This window comes from Pelophylax lessonae (assembly GCF_965119305.1).
Source record: "Pelophylax lessonae genome assembly, chromosome: 9".
NCBI lineage: Eukaryota > Metazoa > Chordata > Amphibia > Anura > Ranidae > Pelophylax > Pelophylax lessonae.
In genome coordinates, this window is record NC_138776.1 from 161,132,902 (window position 1) to 161,151,336 (window position 18,435).

General features: G+C 40.4%; 1 protein-coding gene across 2 annotated transcripts in view; it reads right to left on the reverse strand.

Annotated features, from left to right (window-relative positions):
* The window catches only part of CDH23 (cadherin related 23), a 1,628,602-nt gene that overhangs the window by 1,236,839 nt on the left and 373,328 nt on the right, over positions 1-18,435 (reverse strand). For both annotated transcript variants that reach the window (XM_082268007.1, XM_082268006.1), the window contains exon 4: positions 9,205-9,347. In XM_082268007.1, coding sequence (XP_082124133.1) covers positions 9,205-9,347 — 143 coding nt within the window. The remainder of the gene's footprint in view (positions 1-9,204; positions 9,348-18,435) is intronic.

The following is an 18,435-nucleotide window of genomic DNA, read 5'->3' on the forward strand; positions in this document are numbered from 1 at the left end:
TATAGACCCAATGCTGGGTCAATACCAGCGTTGTATATACACAGGGACCTTCCGATCACATAGGCTAGGGATAGCCTGTCACCTCCAGAGGGATTATCACCGATGGACATATGGGGGAATAAAGGAAGAGATCTAGTGCTCTCTGTATAGTTATAGCAAAAGTGCTTTATTGAGTATAAGAATGGGTACTCACAAAGGTGGCGCTTCCAGAGCGCATATCAATAGGCAAGAACGGTATCCAGGAAGAGACAGCTTCCATCTTGCAGGCTCTGCCCCCTATATATACCGTTCTTGCCTATTGATATGCGCTCTGGAAGCGCCACCTTTGTGAGTACCCATTCTTATACTCAATAAAGTATAATAAAATAAAATAAGATTCGCTTCAATTATCCAATCATGTGAAAAGAAAATATCTGTTTACCTATTTCATCTGCACATGATTGGATAATTAAAGTGAATATTCACACAATATACTGTGTGAAGATTTTCAACTCCTTTAGTAAACCAGCCTCAAGAAGTCAACATCATTACCTCTGTCCAGTTTGCAGGAAGCTGACTCTAAAAAGCAGTATAACTGAACCTGGAAGTAGATCTATACCTAGATGTACATTGTGCATCACTGTGCGAATATGCTAGAAAATCTCTGCAACCAATGCTGGAGACTTCAGCTGTATAAAATGAAGAACACAGTAGCTTAAAGCTGGCCATACACAAATTGAAATTCAGACAGTTCAACAGGAACTGGCTGAGATTTTTGATCTATGTATGGGAAGGCTGATTGTACCCAGGTCAATCACTCGACTTGGGTACAAACAGCCTGTTGGCTTATTTACATGCGATTACTGCCTGCATCTATAGCCACAAGCAGTAATCATTGCGTTCTGGTGACGGGGGAATGCTCCCCACCCCCCCTGCAGGCAGAACACAATAAGTCTGCGGGAGGCATTCCCTGACTGTGTTGATGGGAGAATTGAGCGATTTTCTTTCCTTCAACATCTGGTGGAAGAAAAGAAAATCAAATCATCTTTGGACTGCTTATTAGAGCTCATGAAGCTTAAGGTAGAAGTTCACCCTAAAACTAAAATCTGTAAATCTACTCGCATTCACAATCTAAGACTAACCTATTGAGGCTTTTAAAGAAGAAATTGCTAAACATACATTTTCTGAAGCCGGTCCAGTCTGGTCCCACACTGAGCTGTCAGCAGTGGCTTCTCTGTGGAGGTGGGGGCATAGTAGGTAGCCGACAACGGATTCCCCATTGTAACTCTATGAGTGACCACCCCCCTGCATCGCAAAGATCTTAGACTTATTCCATGTGCACAAAAGGCCTATTTCTCTCAAATATTGTTCACAAATCTGACAAAATCTGTTAGCGAGCACTTCTTTTTTGCCAAGATAATCACTCCACCTCACAGGTGTAGCATATCAAGATGCTGATTAGACAGCATGATTATTCCACAGGTGGGCCTTGGGCTGCCCACAATAAAAGGCAACTCTAAAATGTGCAGTTTTATCACGCAGCACAATGCCACAGATGTCGCAAGTTTTGAGGGAGCGTGCAATTGGCATGCTGACTGCAGGAATGTCCACCAGAGCTGTTGCCCGTGAATTGAATGTTTATTTCTCTACCATAAATCGTCTCCAAAGGAGTCTCAGGGAATTTTGCAGTACATCCAACCGGCCTCACAACCGCAGACCACGTGTTACCACACCAGCCCAGGACCTCCACATCCAGCATCTTCACCTCCAAGAACGTTGATGCCGACACCTGTCTTCTGGTTCCCTTCCCTGCGAGCGTTGCGACGCAGGGGGGTGGAACCGGTGGCAAATTCAATAGTGTAAATACACAAATGACATGATACAAAGCTGTGATCCTAACGGATTACACTGTATCATGCCATTTCAACACAGGATTTCACCTGGTGACTTTTCCAGTGCCCTGCCTGTGCTTTTCCAGTTCTTTCTGCCTGGAAAATAGAGAACGACCATGGCGTCTAAAAAGTATTATTTTTGCGCACAAGTCTTTTAGAGGAACTGGAAAACTGGGACAGCAAAACTGAGTTTGATATACTTCCCAAATTCCACAAGCTATGTGCTAAAAAGATACATCAGAATCGTCACTGTCGTCACTTTCCGTATCTGATGATGAATTTTCCCACGAATTGCTATCACTCGGTTCTTCAAGTAGCTCAGTTTCGTTGTCGCTGTTTTCCAGTTCATCTAAAAGCACGTTTGTGCAAAAGAAACGCTTTATGGACGCCATGGTCGTTCCAAATTTTCCAGGCACAAAGCACTGGAAAAGCACAGGCAGGGCACTGGAAAAGTCACCAGGTGAAATATTGTGGTGAAATGGCATGATACAATGTAATCTGTTAGGATCACAGCTTTATATCATGTCATTTAGTGTTTTTACACTTTTGAATTTGCTGCTGGTTCCAACCCTGTGTCGCAACGCTCGCAGGGAGGGAACCGGAAGGCAAGTGCCAGCAATCAGTCGTGCACAGAGCGGGGAGAGTGTGAGGAGGACGGGGAGGACGGCAGGGGAGCGCAGGGAAGGTGAGTAACGTTCTGGGGTAATCTCGAGTGTTGCTCGGGGTTACCGCTTTTGGTACTGAAAATTAACCCCGAGCCACACTCGGGAATACCGCCAGGAAGGTTGAGTAGTAAAAATCTCATTGATGGAATTTACACTGCCATTGCGTCTTGTGCTTCTGGCTACAATCTCAACAAAAATCAATGTTTGACTGCAAAAATAACTGTAGAAGGTTTGCAGAAATCTGACCACTATAGTCCTTGAATATAACATGCTAGTGGGTAAGTCAGCCTCACAGCACCTACTCATAATAAATACTAGCTACTCTAATGGCCCGTACACATGATCAGAAAATCTTACAAAAAATAATGCTTTTGAATCGATCATACAATACTCTGTTCCTTAGTACACAGCTTTCAAGAGCCAATCACAACAGTTCATCCAATATTATCTGATCGGACAAGCACAACATTTTTTTTTGTATGATTTTCGTTTAATCAGTAGAGTTGTTGTTCAAAATGCAATACAAATGCATCACAACACATTATATCACTTCTGAATTTTTATTCTGTCGTACGAGAATTTTCGTAACTTTAGTAACCTCTTAATTTTCTATATGAGATTAGCACGCAAAAAAAGAAAGAAAGAAACTAGCGATCATTTTGCCGATAATCTCATTGTGTGTACCAGGCATAACCAATTACCAATAAAGATGATAGAATGGCCTTCAGAGGAGCAGGTCCGATGATGGCTGTACATAATGGAGCCGCTTATGGAGCCTGTATTCATGTACAGTTATCACAGACTAAACAAAGGTTGTTTATCCGCTCCTAAAATGTAAATGCTCATCATTGTCACCAACTAATTTCCTGCCCTGAAGGAAGTTGCTGGGTGATTTAGAGAAGCCTCATCTCAGGTGTCGCTATCGTACAGCAGCAGCGACCTGCAGAGAGATTGCTAGAAATCCATCTCAGGCCCCCAGGCTCTGCCTGCAGTTATCTCAAACAATACCAGACGCTGTCTGCTAGGCTTTTCTGTATAAAAACATCATAAACCACTTCATCCCACACTGCCTGCCTAAACAGAATTTTTGTGTATGCATTCCCCTCAGCTTTCCCTGTGATAAAATTGAGCAAGAATCCATTTTACAAAACTTGTGAAAAAATTAGCAACATTATAAAAAAAATGGATGCTGATCGCGAAAAAACAGTTGTATTGATTATTTATACTATATGTATCAGATTTTATTAAAGAGTAAGTCCATGCAGAAGTGATATCTCATATATCTTTATGGCAACTGTGCTCCCAGCTCCGCCAACCCCTACTGCCCAATTCTCTAGCTATTTTACATTATCTAGATTGCAACTGGAAAAATAGACATTTGGTTTTTAAACTTCTATGGATGAAGCAGTATTAAACCCAAAACCAAAAATGTAACATATTGCAGCTTACCACGCCTTAGATGTGGTAACTGCATTCATTTTCTTTTTTAAGGCTTTTTACCCTCTGTGTTTACCTGGTGATCAGTCCTATATTCGAGTGCCCCCACTCTAGATAAAGAAACAACCTTTAGACAGCAGCATTGTTAATCTGGAGGGAGAGGAGTGCTATATGTACTAGCAGTTTTGGATACACTAACAAATTGGAGCCAAACTCCAGCTCGTATTGCAGTTACACAAGCATTTACATAAAAGAAATTCTCTTAGGATAAAGGTTTTAAATGAATAAATAAAAACGGATCGGCCTTATACAGGACATCTCTCTACGTGATCATATAGCTGTTCTATTTCCAGTACACTACTAGGCCACTCTGGGGGGCTCCCAGGGTGGGCATCTATGGTTGTGGACGGGCAGCTGGTGGACTAGTTCTCCCCGTGACACTTTCCTTACCTACTACCTCCCTCCCTAAAATTATTATCTAACAAAGATTCTGGACTTATCTTACCTTCAGCAAAGGAGGCTCCTTTCCTAGATGAAGCCTATTACGGGGAAACGCATCAGCTGGAGCCACATCTGTGACTTCATCACACACGTGCTGGCTGGCGAGGTTCGTGGCCGTGTCTGTTTGTATTTTGCTGGCTTTTGATCATCTAATTAACTATCGAGGACTGATTAGATCATATGCTTGACTGAACATCTACTGAAATCCCTGGATGGTAATACGGCTGAGGCTAAATGTGGATGATACCCCTTCCCTCCTTGTAGCCACAGGGATATGTGGAGATTAAAAGGCAAATTAAATCTATATAATTTAGGATCCAGAGTCTCTGGTAAGAGGCATAAGTTGATGTGGAGACAGCCTTTACAAGAGCACCATGTCACATTTTGTTTGCTGATTTTGCACACTGATTCACTGGGATACTTACGATCTAATTGGACTGTCATTAGCGGATTCTGTGTATGTAAATCACCATGATAGACTTTCTTATGGATAACAGATCGATATCTCATTTTTCACATCTATATTATATTATATTATATATATATTTTTTAATAAACTGTTTATGGATTTGTGGTTATTAGGTTACTGTATACTATATAGAGAAGTGCACCAAGTCACTTTTGGATACCTCCCTCACAACCATACGTCTAATGCATCTCCCTCCTTACTCCGATCAGCCAGCCGACCAGCGTGCATTCCACGGAGCACCGGATGTGACGTTAGTGGTTATCAGGTTGTGCATATAGCAGCCAGACCTCAATGCATTTTTCCGTCATAGGGCATCATCAGGATTCCTGATGACGCCCTATGACAGCGAAATGCATTTAGTTCTGGCTGCTATCTGCACATCCTGATAACCACTGATGTCACATCCGGTGCTCCACTGAATGCATGCTGGGAGGCCGGTTGATCGGAGTAAGGAGGGAGACGCACACAGTGTGTTTACATGGGATGCATTACTACGCCATCTGAGCTGGAGCCGGTCCAGGCACCATTCATGGAAGCCTCCAATTTTTAGCCTTTTTGTTTGGAGATGGTCCCACAGTTTCTATATCACTATAGAGTTTTATTATAATTCATTTTTCATATATATGTAAATGTATCACATTTATCACATTATATCAGTCCTACAGCGCCTTACTTTATTATTGGTTCACTTAGCTTATTTTCTTCCCAATAAATTGTTTATGAAAGAAAAAAAAAACGATCATTGTAAGCACCACCGCCAGTAGTAAATGCCATGTCTCAACCTTCCTAAAGTGATTGTAAAGTAATTTAAAAAAAAAAATACAAAAAAAATGATACATATTCACGACAGCGTGTTCTGTTGAACAACAACAGAATTACTGGTCAGATTACAAGGTGAAAATAAAAAACATGAGAGCATAAAAAAGAAAGCTAATGCCGCCATCACATTTAAGAATAGGTAAGCTGCAATTAAATAAATGTTTGCTTTTGGGTTTAATACCACTTTAGCAAAACAGAATGGACTGTTGCATGTTTCCTTAAAGTATAACTAAAGGCAAAACTTTTTTTTTTTTTTTTTTTTTTTTTTTTTAGTTTTGGATAGCGTAGAGAGGGATTAAAACACGTCAGATTTTTTTTTTTTTTTTTTTTTATAGCTGTCTGTGCCTTTGTTAAGGAGAATTGCCCTCTCTATTTGTCCTCTTTACCATTATCATTGAAAGTGAAAGTAAAAGTAAAAGAAAATCCCTGATTTTGGGTTGCCCCCAGAAAAGTAATAGAGGGGAAAACTTCCAATGGGGACACTAGTTCTGGTGACCTGGGGGTCCCCAAGGAATTCCCTTAATTGGCAGGGATTTCCTCTCACTTCCTGGTTGACTTCGGGACAGGAAGGGAAGGAAATCTTCTGTAATGGGACACAGATGGCGAAGAGGAGTTATATCCTTCCCTTACTCTATCCAAAATGAAAAAAAAAAAAAAATGTACCTACAGTTCTACTTTTGTTTTTACATTGTTTTGATGATGTGACCCATGTAACATTTCTAGGAATCTGACCACTTCCTAGAAGTGTCAAATTCTTGCCTCAAGATTTAGTACAAAATCATATTTTATTATCTGTGCACCCATAGCCGAAGTAGAGTCGTTCGTGCATAACAGCTGTAAACAAAGCAGAAGTAGGTTGTAATATATGCAGACTGGTGGAGGTGTCACTGCTGGCATTATTTAGTGCTCTTCTGTGTGCAAGTTCCTGCTATCAGCATTTCTGCCCTGTCATCAGATAAATAAGAGGTATTTTGGTGTGCTTCAAACATAAATAAATGATAGCAAGGGAATACTACAAAAGAATCATTGAGTGACAGCTAAGAGTCTGCCTGCGGCTGCTGATGTCACATCCAAGATGGCAGCGACTAACAACAGTCTCATGTCTGTTTATTATCATAACATCATCATTAAGTACATTGTGATTAAATACACAAAACCATGTGATTTGACATATACTCCTATGGGAAGTTTAGTACTAATATTAATAGTATGGGGACATGGTCTCTTTAAAGCAAACCTGTCAGTTACATAATAAATTATACTTGCAGCACATGTGAAATACAGGTTTACTTAGATGAGTGTATGTGTGCTTAAAGTGTTACTAAATCCACAACTGTATATGCAGTAAAGATTTTAAGTATTACCTTGGGGAGATGCAGACTAGAATACCGCAATCACTGAGCAGCAAATGATATTACCTGTCATGTATTTCCGTCTTTTTTTGCAAACCTGGCCTGCTAGTGTGCCCTGAGGACCGGAATTGAGAAACTCTGCACTAAAGCATGCTTATTATACTCACTGTGGAAACTAAGGGGTTAATCCGCTGCATTGTGTAAAAAGGCTGTTTGATCCTGTCTTCTCTGATCCTCTCCTCCTTCCACTGTCCCCAATATATTTCCTGATAATACAGAGTCAGGGGACTGGCTGCACATGCTCAGTTTGGTGTGTATTGCTAGAGAGTTTTTTTTTTCTCTTGGGAGGGTGCATGTGATCAGCACAGGGCCAATCAGCACTGTCCAGATAGAGGGGCCAATCAGCATGCTAATAGGACAGTCAGTGCAGAATGAAAACTTTAATAATACATTGATAGAAGTCTGTTATATACTGCTATTGAGAAAAGGTATTTAGCAGTTTATATTTACCGTATATACTGGAGTATAAACTGAGTTTTTCAGCATGTTTTTTCATGCTGAAAATGCACACCTCGGCTTATACTCGAGTCACTGGATAGAGTGTTTTTTTAAAAATGGCGCCGCTCGGCACCGACGTGTCATTGCGCATGTGCCGCATGCCCGGGAATAGCCGAACGTGTTCGGCCTTTCCAGAGCATCGGCGGCGCATTTGCGGTGACGTATTGGTGGCGCGATTTTTAAATCGAAGACGGCGCCTCACCGACAGGTAAGTGAGACTCCTCCACAGCCACTGCATTTCCTCATGCAGTGCTGCGGGCATGGTACAGGACATTCTCCTGTACCATGCCCGCAGCACTGCCTCTCCTGTGCCATGCCTATACATACTGTGCCATGCCTGTACATAATGTGCCATGCCTGTACATACTGTGCCATGCCTATACCATCACCTGTGCCATACCTATACCCTCACCTGTGCCATGCCTGTACCATCACCTGTGCCCCGACCTGTGCCATGCCCTTACCATGACCTGTGCCATCTCCTGTACCATGCCCGCAACCCCTGTTTTGTGTCTCGTGGTGGTCCAGTTGGGTCCAGTAGCTGCTACATTTCCCACCCTAGACTTATACTTGAGTCAATTAGTTTCCCACTTTTTTGTGGTAAAATTAGGGGTCTTGGCTTATATTCGGGTCGGCTTATACTCGAGTATATACGATACTAAAATAATTGCATTTTCTTATTCTGTGTACTGTGGGAAACCAGACCAGATATAGTGAATGCTGGGTCCTGGGTTTAGTAACACTTTAATTAGACTAATTCATTCAAGAAATGCATTACTAGAATAGATTAGCATATTTAAATACATGATTCACTAATTCCCAATCAGAAACAAATTTCTTCTTGGCCTGCCCAACTGCAGGATTGTTAGAAAGTGAGAGGAGACCACGATTTGAGGATCACAACAATTTGCAAAATGCAACAGCTGGGCACAAAGACTCAAATAGAAATACAATTTAAGGTAGTGTAAAAATAAGGTATTACCTTTCGACACCTTTGGAAAGTTTATTAAAAAGCCAAAAATATACTCACAAACATGAAGAGTAGAATTGCATATCACATGTTAACCCCTCAGGGCTCTGAGGAAGGGAGAATGTCTCCCGAAACGTGTCAGCAGTCCAAGCACCAGGACGTGTCCTTCTGCACATAAGGGGTTGACATGTGATATGCGATTTTACTCTTCTGTTTGTGAGTATGTTTTTGGCTTTTTAATAAACTTTCCAAAGGTGTTGAAGGTAATGCACTAGGCGTTTGTGCCTCCTTTTTGGTCTGTTTTCAGTATTTTGGAGTTTCCCCACCTAAGGAGAGCAGCACGTCTTCAATTCCCAACAGAGTGAGCGCTTGGGTTATTTAGTCGTTTAAAGATAAGGTATGTTTTCTGTTTATGTGAATATAAAATGTTTAAATCTATCCACATTATAGCAGTCATATCAAACCGGCTACATCCTTTATATCGTTCCACAAAAATGTAATTCAATTCATTTTTACCTCCTCTAAGCTATACTTTTTAAGGTATAATGTAGATAAGCAGTACCTCTCGATCCAATGGTTGTCTCAGCCAGACTACACCACTCTCACTTTGTACAGCGAAAAACCTTTGGGCTTCATCACCTACAATTCCAAACACCAGGGCATTTCCATCAGGGTCACGGGCAAGCAGCTGTGTTATTGATGATCCTGTAAGAGAATGTTGCGCATAATTAATATTCGGATCACAGATAGAAGGTAACAGTGCAGTCATACTTGTGCATTTTAGAGAAGTGTGGTTTAATTTACAATTGCACCTGTATTTTTTATGAACATTTGTTGTACTGGGAACCTTACATTTGTAGCTTTTATTGGGCTATGGAACATTTTAGGTGTGCTTTTATGTCCCATTCAAATAGGGCTGATTTTGGAATCTGAAGCATTCCAAATCACAGCAAAATGAAAGAAGCATGTTTGTGGCCCATTCATCTTGAATGGCACCCCTAATATGCTGCAATGGTCATGCTGCAAAATATAAGTGTAAAATCACGTATGGCCCAGGGCCAAAGACCGATCCCTGATCATCTTTGGAGCAACAATTGTGCATAGGGCAACCCATTCAAGTGAAAGGGCTGCCCTATGATCAACACGCATTTCCACATAGTGTGAACAGGGCCTTAATGCCTGGCCTGTGCAGTATGACAGAGCTTTGTGAAATACAAGAGTAGTTGTTGAACACAATCCTCTGGCAGGTAAACAATATAGTGTGTATATACAGCATATGTATTTCAGAATTGTAGTTGGTTGCCCAAGGGTTTTACCTCAGCAGGCATCAGAACTTATAGGAGTTGACTTACTAAATACAATGAAGGCACCTTGAACCCTTTAGGGAAAGGGAGTCTTGACTGATGGAAGCATTGCATTACAGTGGGCATTGATCCAAATCAAGGAGGTTACGTGGCTCCATCAGGATTGGCTACAAAGACACGAGAAGATGGGGTGGAGCCTGAACTCTAGTAAAAGGTTACACTGAGGCATGTCCCTCTGACCTGAGGAGATTCAGCTGACAAAAGAGTTGCCCACCCAACAATTCTGATGTTTTGTCACAGCTTTATTTGCAGTTTTGTCAGCAAATGGCGTTGTTGTATGGACTATGCCCTCAAGTTCAATTCTGGGAGCAGTCTAATGCCTGTCTGGCACTGGTGGTAAGTACAGGCCTCTTAGATTATGTCAGTTTAAGGTTTATGTGTGCACACAGTATACCTATGACAGTCATTGGTTGTTTGTTACATTTGGAAAAGTTTAATAAAGCTGTGGCCTTTCCCTTTTCCATATTATTCAGCCTCTGCGTCATTTTTGGGCAAGGTATTGGTCTGTTAATTGGTTGTATGAGCAAATGCTTCTCAGTAGTCAAGTCTGTGCATGACTCATTTTCCCCAGAGCTTAGTGAACATGACGAAGCTCTGTTCATTTCCATCATCCAATCATGTGCAGGCAAAAATGCAGTTTTTTTTTCTTTTCCTTGCACCTAATTGGGTATTTTTAACAAAGTAAAGCCTCACCACATTCACATTCACTAAGCTCTGGGGAAAATCGCCTTTAGTAAAGCAACCCCATAGAGTATATAGCCAAGAAAAGGGAGTTTAGCTGCTGCCCCTTCAACTCCAATATGATAAGAACAGAAGACAAGATATTAACTTTTCTCACCAGTAATAGTCATATAGAGTAACAATCAAATGACTTTGTAAGCACAAACACAAAGGATCAAAAACTATAAAATAAGTTAGTTATATTAGTACAGTAAGCTTGGAATTTAAGTGATACAGTTTATTGGCTAACTTAACCACTTCAGCCCCAAAAGATTTACCCTCCTTCACGACCAGGCCATTTTTTGGGATATGGCACTGCGTTACTTTAATTGCCAGTTGTGCGGCGCTGTACCCAAATAAAATTGATGTCCTTTTTTTCCCACAGATAGAGCTTTCTTTTGGTAGTATTTGATCACCTCTGCATTTTTTTTTTTTTTTGCGCTATAAACAAAAAAGGACTGACAATATTGAAAAAGACAAACTATTGTTCACTTTCTGCTATAAAACACACCCAATATTTAAAAAAAAAAAATGTAATCTCTTCATCAGTTTAGGTCAAAAAAGTTTAGCAGGCGACGTAAAGGTACGCCAGTTTGCCTGTAAGACCCGGCACCCCACAGTTCATATACGTGGGGCAGTCAGCAAGCGGTTAAAGCTGATCTCCATGTTTAATCACCCTTAAATTTACAAGCTGGACCAAACAAACTAAATTGCTGGGCATGCTGTATACTGTATGTAGCCTCAGCTACATACAGTATACAGCTCTGTGCTCTGGCAGTAAGATGTGAACTTTAGGTTTCACTGCTGGAACAAAATACAGTCAGGATGAGCACTGCTCAGTCAATAACAGGAAGCTTAGTACCCTATGAAAACAAAGCTTCACTTAGTGTTTCAAGCAGAGATCTCTAACCTCAGCCAATTAGAATAAGCCTTGTATTATTTCACAGAATGCAAAGCTTACCATGAATGGCTGAGTATGAGTGAGGTGGGAAGTCCCTGTTCCACTGCCGGAACACAACGCTGTATACAGTATGTAGTTGAAGCTACATACAGTTAATACAGTACACCCAGCAAGCACAACTGTTAGTGCACTTAACAGTTCACTGGCCCAAACAAACTATTTAAAGGGACATTAAATGTGGAAATCAGCTTAAAAGATGCAAGTTTTCTGGATGTCTTAAATCGTATGAGAGTATATATATATATATATATATATATATATATATATGTAAGTTTTAAAAACATTTTTGTAAATGTACAGTATGAATAGTTACAAGAAGGAGCAATAAAATATAAATATGTTTAAAAAATCAACAGTTTTATCTTAACACACAGGAGTGGCAAAGACTGCTGTCAAGGGTTAGGCTTTAGAGATAGGAATGAGTTAAGACGTGTTAATGGGGTAACTGACTCAAAGTACTTTTGAAATGTCCAAACCATAAGTAGTAAAGCGGGGGCGCACTGAATAGTGGGTGTAGTCAAACTGTGCTACCAGTCGGAGGGTCCCAAAGGGGTATGTTTAAAAAAAACTGAGTCTACTCACTGTATACACAGCACACATACTGTATGCCACAGTCCATACAATATGCTTTGTGGACTGTGCCACAAGAAAGAATCTAGCAGACATATACGACACTCAGCAGAATAATATGTAGCACTGCCCCCTTGGGGGTTGTTTGCAGTTGCATGTTCCTCTGTGCCACCTTGACCAGGTGAACTGTCCAACTCTCCTGACACTCTAGGTTCAGACCATTGTGTATACACTAACACAATGTAGATCTGTTTTAACTCTTTAGATTGACTTTACTCAAAAGGAAGGCTTAAAGGAGGTTGTAAGCAACTAGGCAGTAATAATCAAAACGCCAGGACTCAGCTAAAAAGTTACTAGGAATACAGTTAAATAACCATTTGCAGTAGCAAGCAAATACCACCAATATACCTGGTAGCAGACAGTAAGTGAATGGATCTCTCAGAAAGCTATGAATTGCTGTGTGAAATACTCCTACTAAAGGGGAACCCCAGGCCATCCTATAGTAACTGTATCCTTATGAGAGATGATGTAATCTAGATACCAGTAGCGTGTCCCCTTTAAAAGCAATAAAATAGCAATGTTCAAAATACAAGGTCTTGCTTTTATCTTTACTGACAGTTGGAGCTCAAAGAACAAATGATTCCCAAATGCAGCACAGGGTGAGATAGCTGGTTGTGACTAGAATTGATCTACTAACCAATCCAGATGTAGGGTTTCTGTATACAGTCTTCAAAGGGATGTAGTAGTAGCTGATAACTGGACTTTGAGCAGGTGCTCTCTCACCAGTCCTTATGACCATTTTATAACTCATTGAAGACCAAGCAAAGTCAACTCTCCACGCTGTGGGACACTGAAATGGCTATGCTCTGCTGAGTCAGCGAGTCCCACCAACTCAAATATGATCCTCGATGCTGCTGGGATGTCCGTGACGTAGCAAGCATTGTCCGTTCCACCTGGGCTGAGTTCTCTCTCTCTATGGCGGACTGATGCACACACGATGGACCCCAGGAAGCAAGAGAGCATGGGCCTGGTCAGCAGATCCCTTTATAGTCTCTCGCACAATTCTCCCCTGGAGCAAATGGCCTGCTGGGAGGTGTAGTTCATAAACAGTTCAGCAGTGCAGTAATATATTTTCAGAAGACTACAGTTCCCACAAATCTCTCTTCCGGTCTCAGGAGTATGATGCATAAAATCCAAGACCAACACTATGGGAGTATAGAGACAGTCTAGGAAGCAGTGGACAAGTCTGCAACATCAGATGACAGTAGTCCGCTCCCGGCTACAAATATGATAAAAATATATTACATATGCTTTTTAGGCTATCTTAAAGAACCGATCAGTGCCTACTTAGTAACCAGCACTTTGGTCTTAAGTATGTAATGTAAAATATAGTACAGAGTACAGTAGTCAGGAGTATAAAATGTACAACAAAGTATACAGTATAGTACAAAACTTAGGAGTGCATGTCTCACAAGAGTAAGTAATACACATGTAGGTTTAAAACCCCCCCCTCTCCGTGGAGGAGTATCTGGATCAACCAGAAAGCCAGATGATGAAGGGAGAGGCAAGGTGCTTAGGAACTGTTGCATTTCAATAAGAAGGCAGAGCAAGTACCGCCTGCCTGTCTTTGCTGGAGTTGCTAAGCCTACCAGTAGGATGCTTAGAAGCTCCACATACCAGATTGGTGTCAGTACCAGTGCTGGAGGTGCCTATCGTGGTCCAGTATATACTGTACATGGTTTATTTTACATCATGTAAATGGATGGGTGCATGTACTTTGCTTCCCAGGAGAAGAGATGGCAGGATGCAGTATGGGAAGAAGCAAGTGGAGGCAGTGTAAAGCTTTTGGCAACATTCTGCTCCGAAACCTTGGGTCCTGCCATTTATGCATATGTTACTTGACACATACCACCTACTTAAACATTGTTGGTGGCCAAGTATACCCCTTCATAGAAACGGTATTCCCTAATGGCAGTGGCAACCTTTAGACAAATAATGCGCCCTGCCACAGTGCAAAACTTTTTCATGAATGGTTTAAGGAACACAACAACAAATTTGAAGTGTTGACTTGGCCTCCGATTTCTTCAGATCTCAATACAATCAAGGATCTGTGCAATGTGCTGAAAAAACACATTGGATCTATGGCGGCCTCATCTCAGAACATATGGGACTTAAAAAGATCTGGTATAGATGGCTTAGTGTCAGATACCACAGCATACCTTTAAAGGTCTAGTGGAGCCAATGCCTTGAAGGGTTGGGGCTTTTTTGGCAGCCAAAGGGGGACCTAGTCAATAATAAGTGGGTGGTAATAAATGTATATGTTCCAAATGATATCTTTCATAGACTAGGGTTAGGGAACACACTACACAGATGATCCCTAAAACCTATGTATTTATAATTTAATCTTTTTTTTTTTTCTTTTCAAATATTTCAAGATATAGAGAAATAGACCAAAGTAAAAAACACCTCCCTTCTCAGAGGTTAACAAATGAGAATATAATAGCAACCTGGATTAAGTTAGGGGCAAAAGGGTAATAGGTAGCATTCCAATACATATAGCGACATACAGCAACGAAACATATAAAATCAGGAAGAATTCTAAAAAGATAAGGAACTAACAGGAATTTAAATTGTAGATCCACATAAATTAAAACGTATGTTTTAAATGCCATTTGTTTGTGTGTCATTTTTTATTTCACTGGATAGCTGGTAAGTGTGCTGAAAAAAAATGTTGTTTGTTCTGGCTAGTTTGTCATTCAAGGATTCTGAAAAAGCAAGACAACTGGTATCTGATAGTAGTGCCATTCTGCAGGTCTCAGTGCTCCATCTTCAGAATTCTGATATATAATCCTGAAGAATAAGATAACAATGACCTCGCTGGAGAGTAAAGCTGGGTACACACTAAGAAAACTGGAAGAAAAATTCCGTATGTAAAACAATTGTTCGATTTTCATAAATTGTGTACACAACTTTCGACATCCAATTCAGACTTTCCAAACAAAAATTTCCGAAGTGAAAAAATCTCCCAAATGTTCTCATATGTGAACAGAACCAACAATTTTCATTTGATGTATACTGTTTTCGCACATGAAGAGTCAGATACGAAAGACATGATCAGAAACAAAAACCAACAATAATCTATGCTAAAAGGTTTCCGAGTCAAATGAAAAAAAAAAAAGCAGTTGTCGTTTGGAACTTTTGTACAATTAGTACCTTTAGTACCTTTTTATTAGTACCTTATCTTTGGGTTTGACTTACTGTACATTGAGGAAAACCGGGCACCTGGTTTTCGAATAATGTGTACCCAGCTTTAGATTAAGAAGTGCCAATGGATTGAGAATCATCTAAAATGGCATGGCCCTAAACAGGGTGCTTGTACTAACAAGGAAGACAATAGTGGGTTTAAGATTATGATAGTGACCTTGTAGCAGTGTAGGTTGACCTTATGGAAGTGAGACTACAACTCCCCCACTTTAGGATTTTCTTCAGAGAAAGTATAATTGGCAGTTCTGACAGAAGGCTCTATGGCATGAGAACCTTTGGAGAAAGGATGCAGGAATCTCAGCACCTGAGATTCTATGATTAAGCCCCTTAGGTTGAATACACTGTCTGGCACCAATAAAACTTTTTGAAAAAGAAAAAAGCACAGCAGAGTGGGATTTGTATGCCAGTATGTAAAGATCTCTGACAGCTTTGGAAAGAACACCTTACACAATTTTCCAACTGTATAAAACCCCCTTGCCACTCCAAGAATACATCACTAAAACTGCATTGCTTGCACGGTGCTTCTAAAATAGGAGGACCTCAATTCAGCAACTATGTTTATCTGATACTATCAGGACAAACAGCAGAAGAAAATGTGAGCTTCCTTTAGGAACATAATAAAAGTCCCTGAGTACTTTCTCTACAATGCTCCAAGTTGCAGCCCCCAGGTTCTCCCCATTGCTAACAGTACTACAGTATAGAAGGGTGAATTAGAGAGCAATATGGAACCGAGCTCAGAGGACAAAGTAAAAAGAATTCTGATCACATTCAGGTCAGGTTCTTAGCCACGCTAAATTATTAGGAAATATTGAAAATCCAGAAAACCAACTAAGGTACAGACCATATCCAGAGATGAGAAAAATTCAAGGGACAGTAATAGTAATCATGTATATCAGCATATCAGCAATACGTTAACACCAACAGTTGTTTAGTCAATACTTGGTTACAGGTTAACAAAGTACAGTGGAACATGGGCACAAAAGTCTGTATGTAATGATTACTCAGCAGTGGTCCCCAGTGTCCACATATTTATGTGTTGCAGAATCAGGTTTCACACCAACCTGCGCTAGTAGGCTCACATGCTTGTGGAGAGATTGGAAGAGTCACAAGTACCTGTTTGCATACTACAGATAAACCTAGGAAGCCAAGCTAGTCTTGTACTTCAAAGAAAAACTAAAAAAATTCTCAGCTCAACTCACCAGCAAGTCTTCAACCAACCAAATTGTCCTGTCTAACAGTTTGCGCTACAACAGAGATTTAGTTAGCACACATTTGCAAAAACCTGCATAAGCTGCAGAGTGGCTCCACGGCCCCCAGTATTATCTGCAGTCATAACTCTTTAAATTTATGAGAGCCTCATGTGCAAATGTGTGCTAACTAAACCCCTGATTTGAATGCAAACTGTTAGACAGGAGAATTTGTTTGGTTGCAGACTGGCTGGTGAGTTGAGCTGGGAATTTTCTTTGGTTTTGTTTGACATGTGTCACCCTTCCATGTGCTCCTTGTTGTGAAGGGCAGTTATAAGTAGGGGAAGTGGCCTTACTGGCCTTGTAAATGTAGCACTACCAGGGTCCATTGACTAGTGATAGTATGTTTGAAAACTCTATATAATATTTTAACAAAAAAAAAATATGTAGGAGAATAATTACTTGAATCAGGGTTTGAACGTCTTCCAGTTGTAACAGAAACAAGTAGATTATAGCACTTTCTTACATATGAAGAATGACCTGTTTGTAGAGCCATACCTTAACTGACTTGGACCATAGCCCCCTTTTCCTTGTTTCAGGCACATTTATAGAAGGTAACTACAAATAACGAGGATCTAGAGAATACAGCTGGAGAATGGCATTTACTGTCTGACAATCCTCCTTTAGTTTGGATCGCAAATTTTAGACCATTTTTCTAAATACATGGACCATTTGCAGAATGTCATAGCTACATCTGCTGGGCACAGATATAATGTTTGTTTGCAGCTGCAATGAGCAGTAAAAATTGGGATGTTTCCATTTTCATAGCCTATTTATTGTGTTACATGTTCCCACTCATTTATAAGAGCTTTAAAAATTGACTCCGCTGAATTTGAAACATCACAATGTCTTCTCAAAATGGTTGAAAACTCATTAATCACTCACATGTCTTCATTGCTGCATAATTATCAATAGCCTAAGAAAAGTTCTAAATTAGTATGCATTTATGCAAAGCTGAGTAAATACTGTTCTCAGGTGAGTGCAATCATTCCCTTAATATACTTTCAAACTTAGTATAACTTTCTGAACTTCTCACCATAAAAAAGATTTTTGTCAAGCAGGGTAAATTGTGGTAAAAATGCCTTTATGGAATTAGGGTGTAAGTTAACTATCTTATGGCTGGAAAATAGATAATTATTCTAGATAAAAGTCTTTTAATTCCAACTGTAAAGAGTTTCCAAAAAATGCAATATCTGTATACAAATGTCTTCTAGATGGCCCCAGGCTTGACTTAGTTGTATGATGTGTATAGGATTTTAATGATTTGTGCAGATACACTGCATGGAATTTGTATTACAAACTTCAGAGCAGCTACTACAATTCCCATCATGCCTAGTTATGTCTGTGAATGTCAGGGATTTACAATGCCTCATGGGATGTGTAATTTCGCAATAGCTGGAGGGCCGTCGTTTGGATGCCCCTGAGCTACAGTATACTTGCATTCCTCCCTTACTTTTGCAGATTTCCTTCTTAAAAGATGCAGCGATACATTGAGATGCAGTGCAGATGCAACGCCTTCTCTCCCAATCACATTTTTGTTTGAGAAGGTGTTGATTGCAATGTTGGGTTGCACCTGTGGAGCAGTGTATGTGGTAGGAGGTAACTGACTAGCCTCATGATAAGATGTATTGTCTATTATCTGCATACCGGTGTCTACCGTTTGCTGT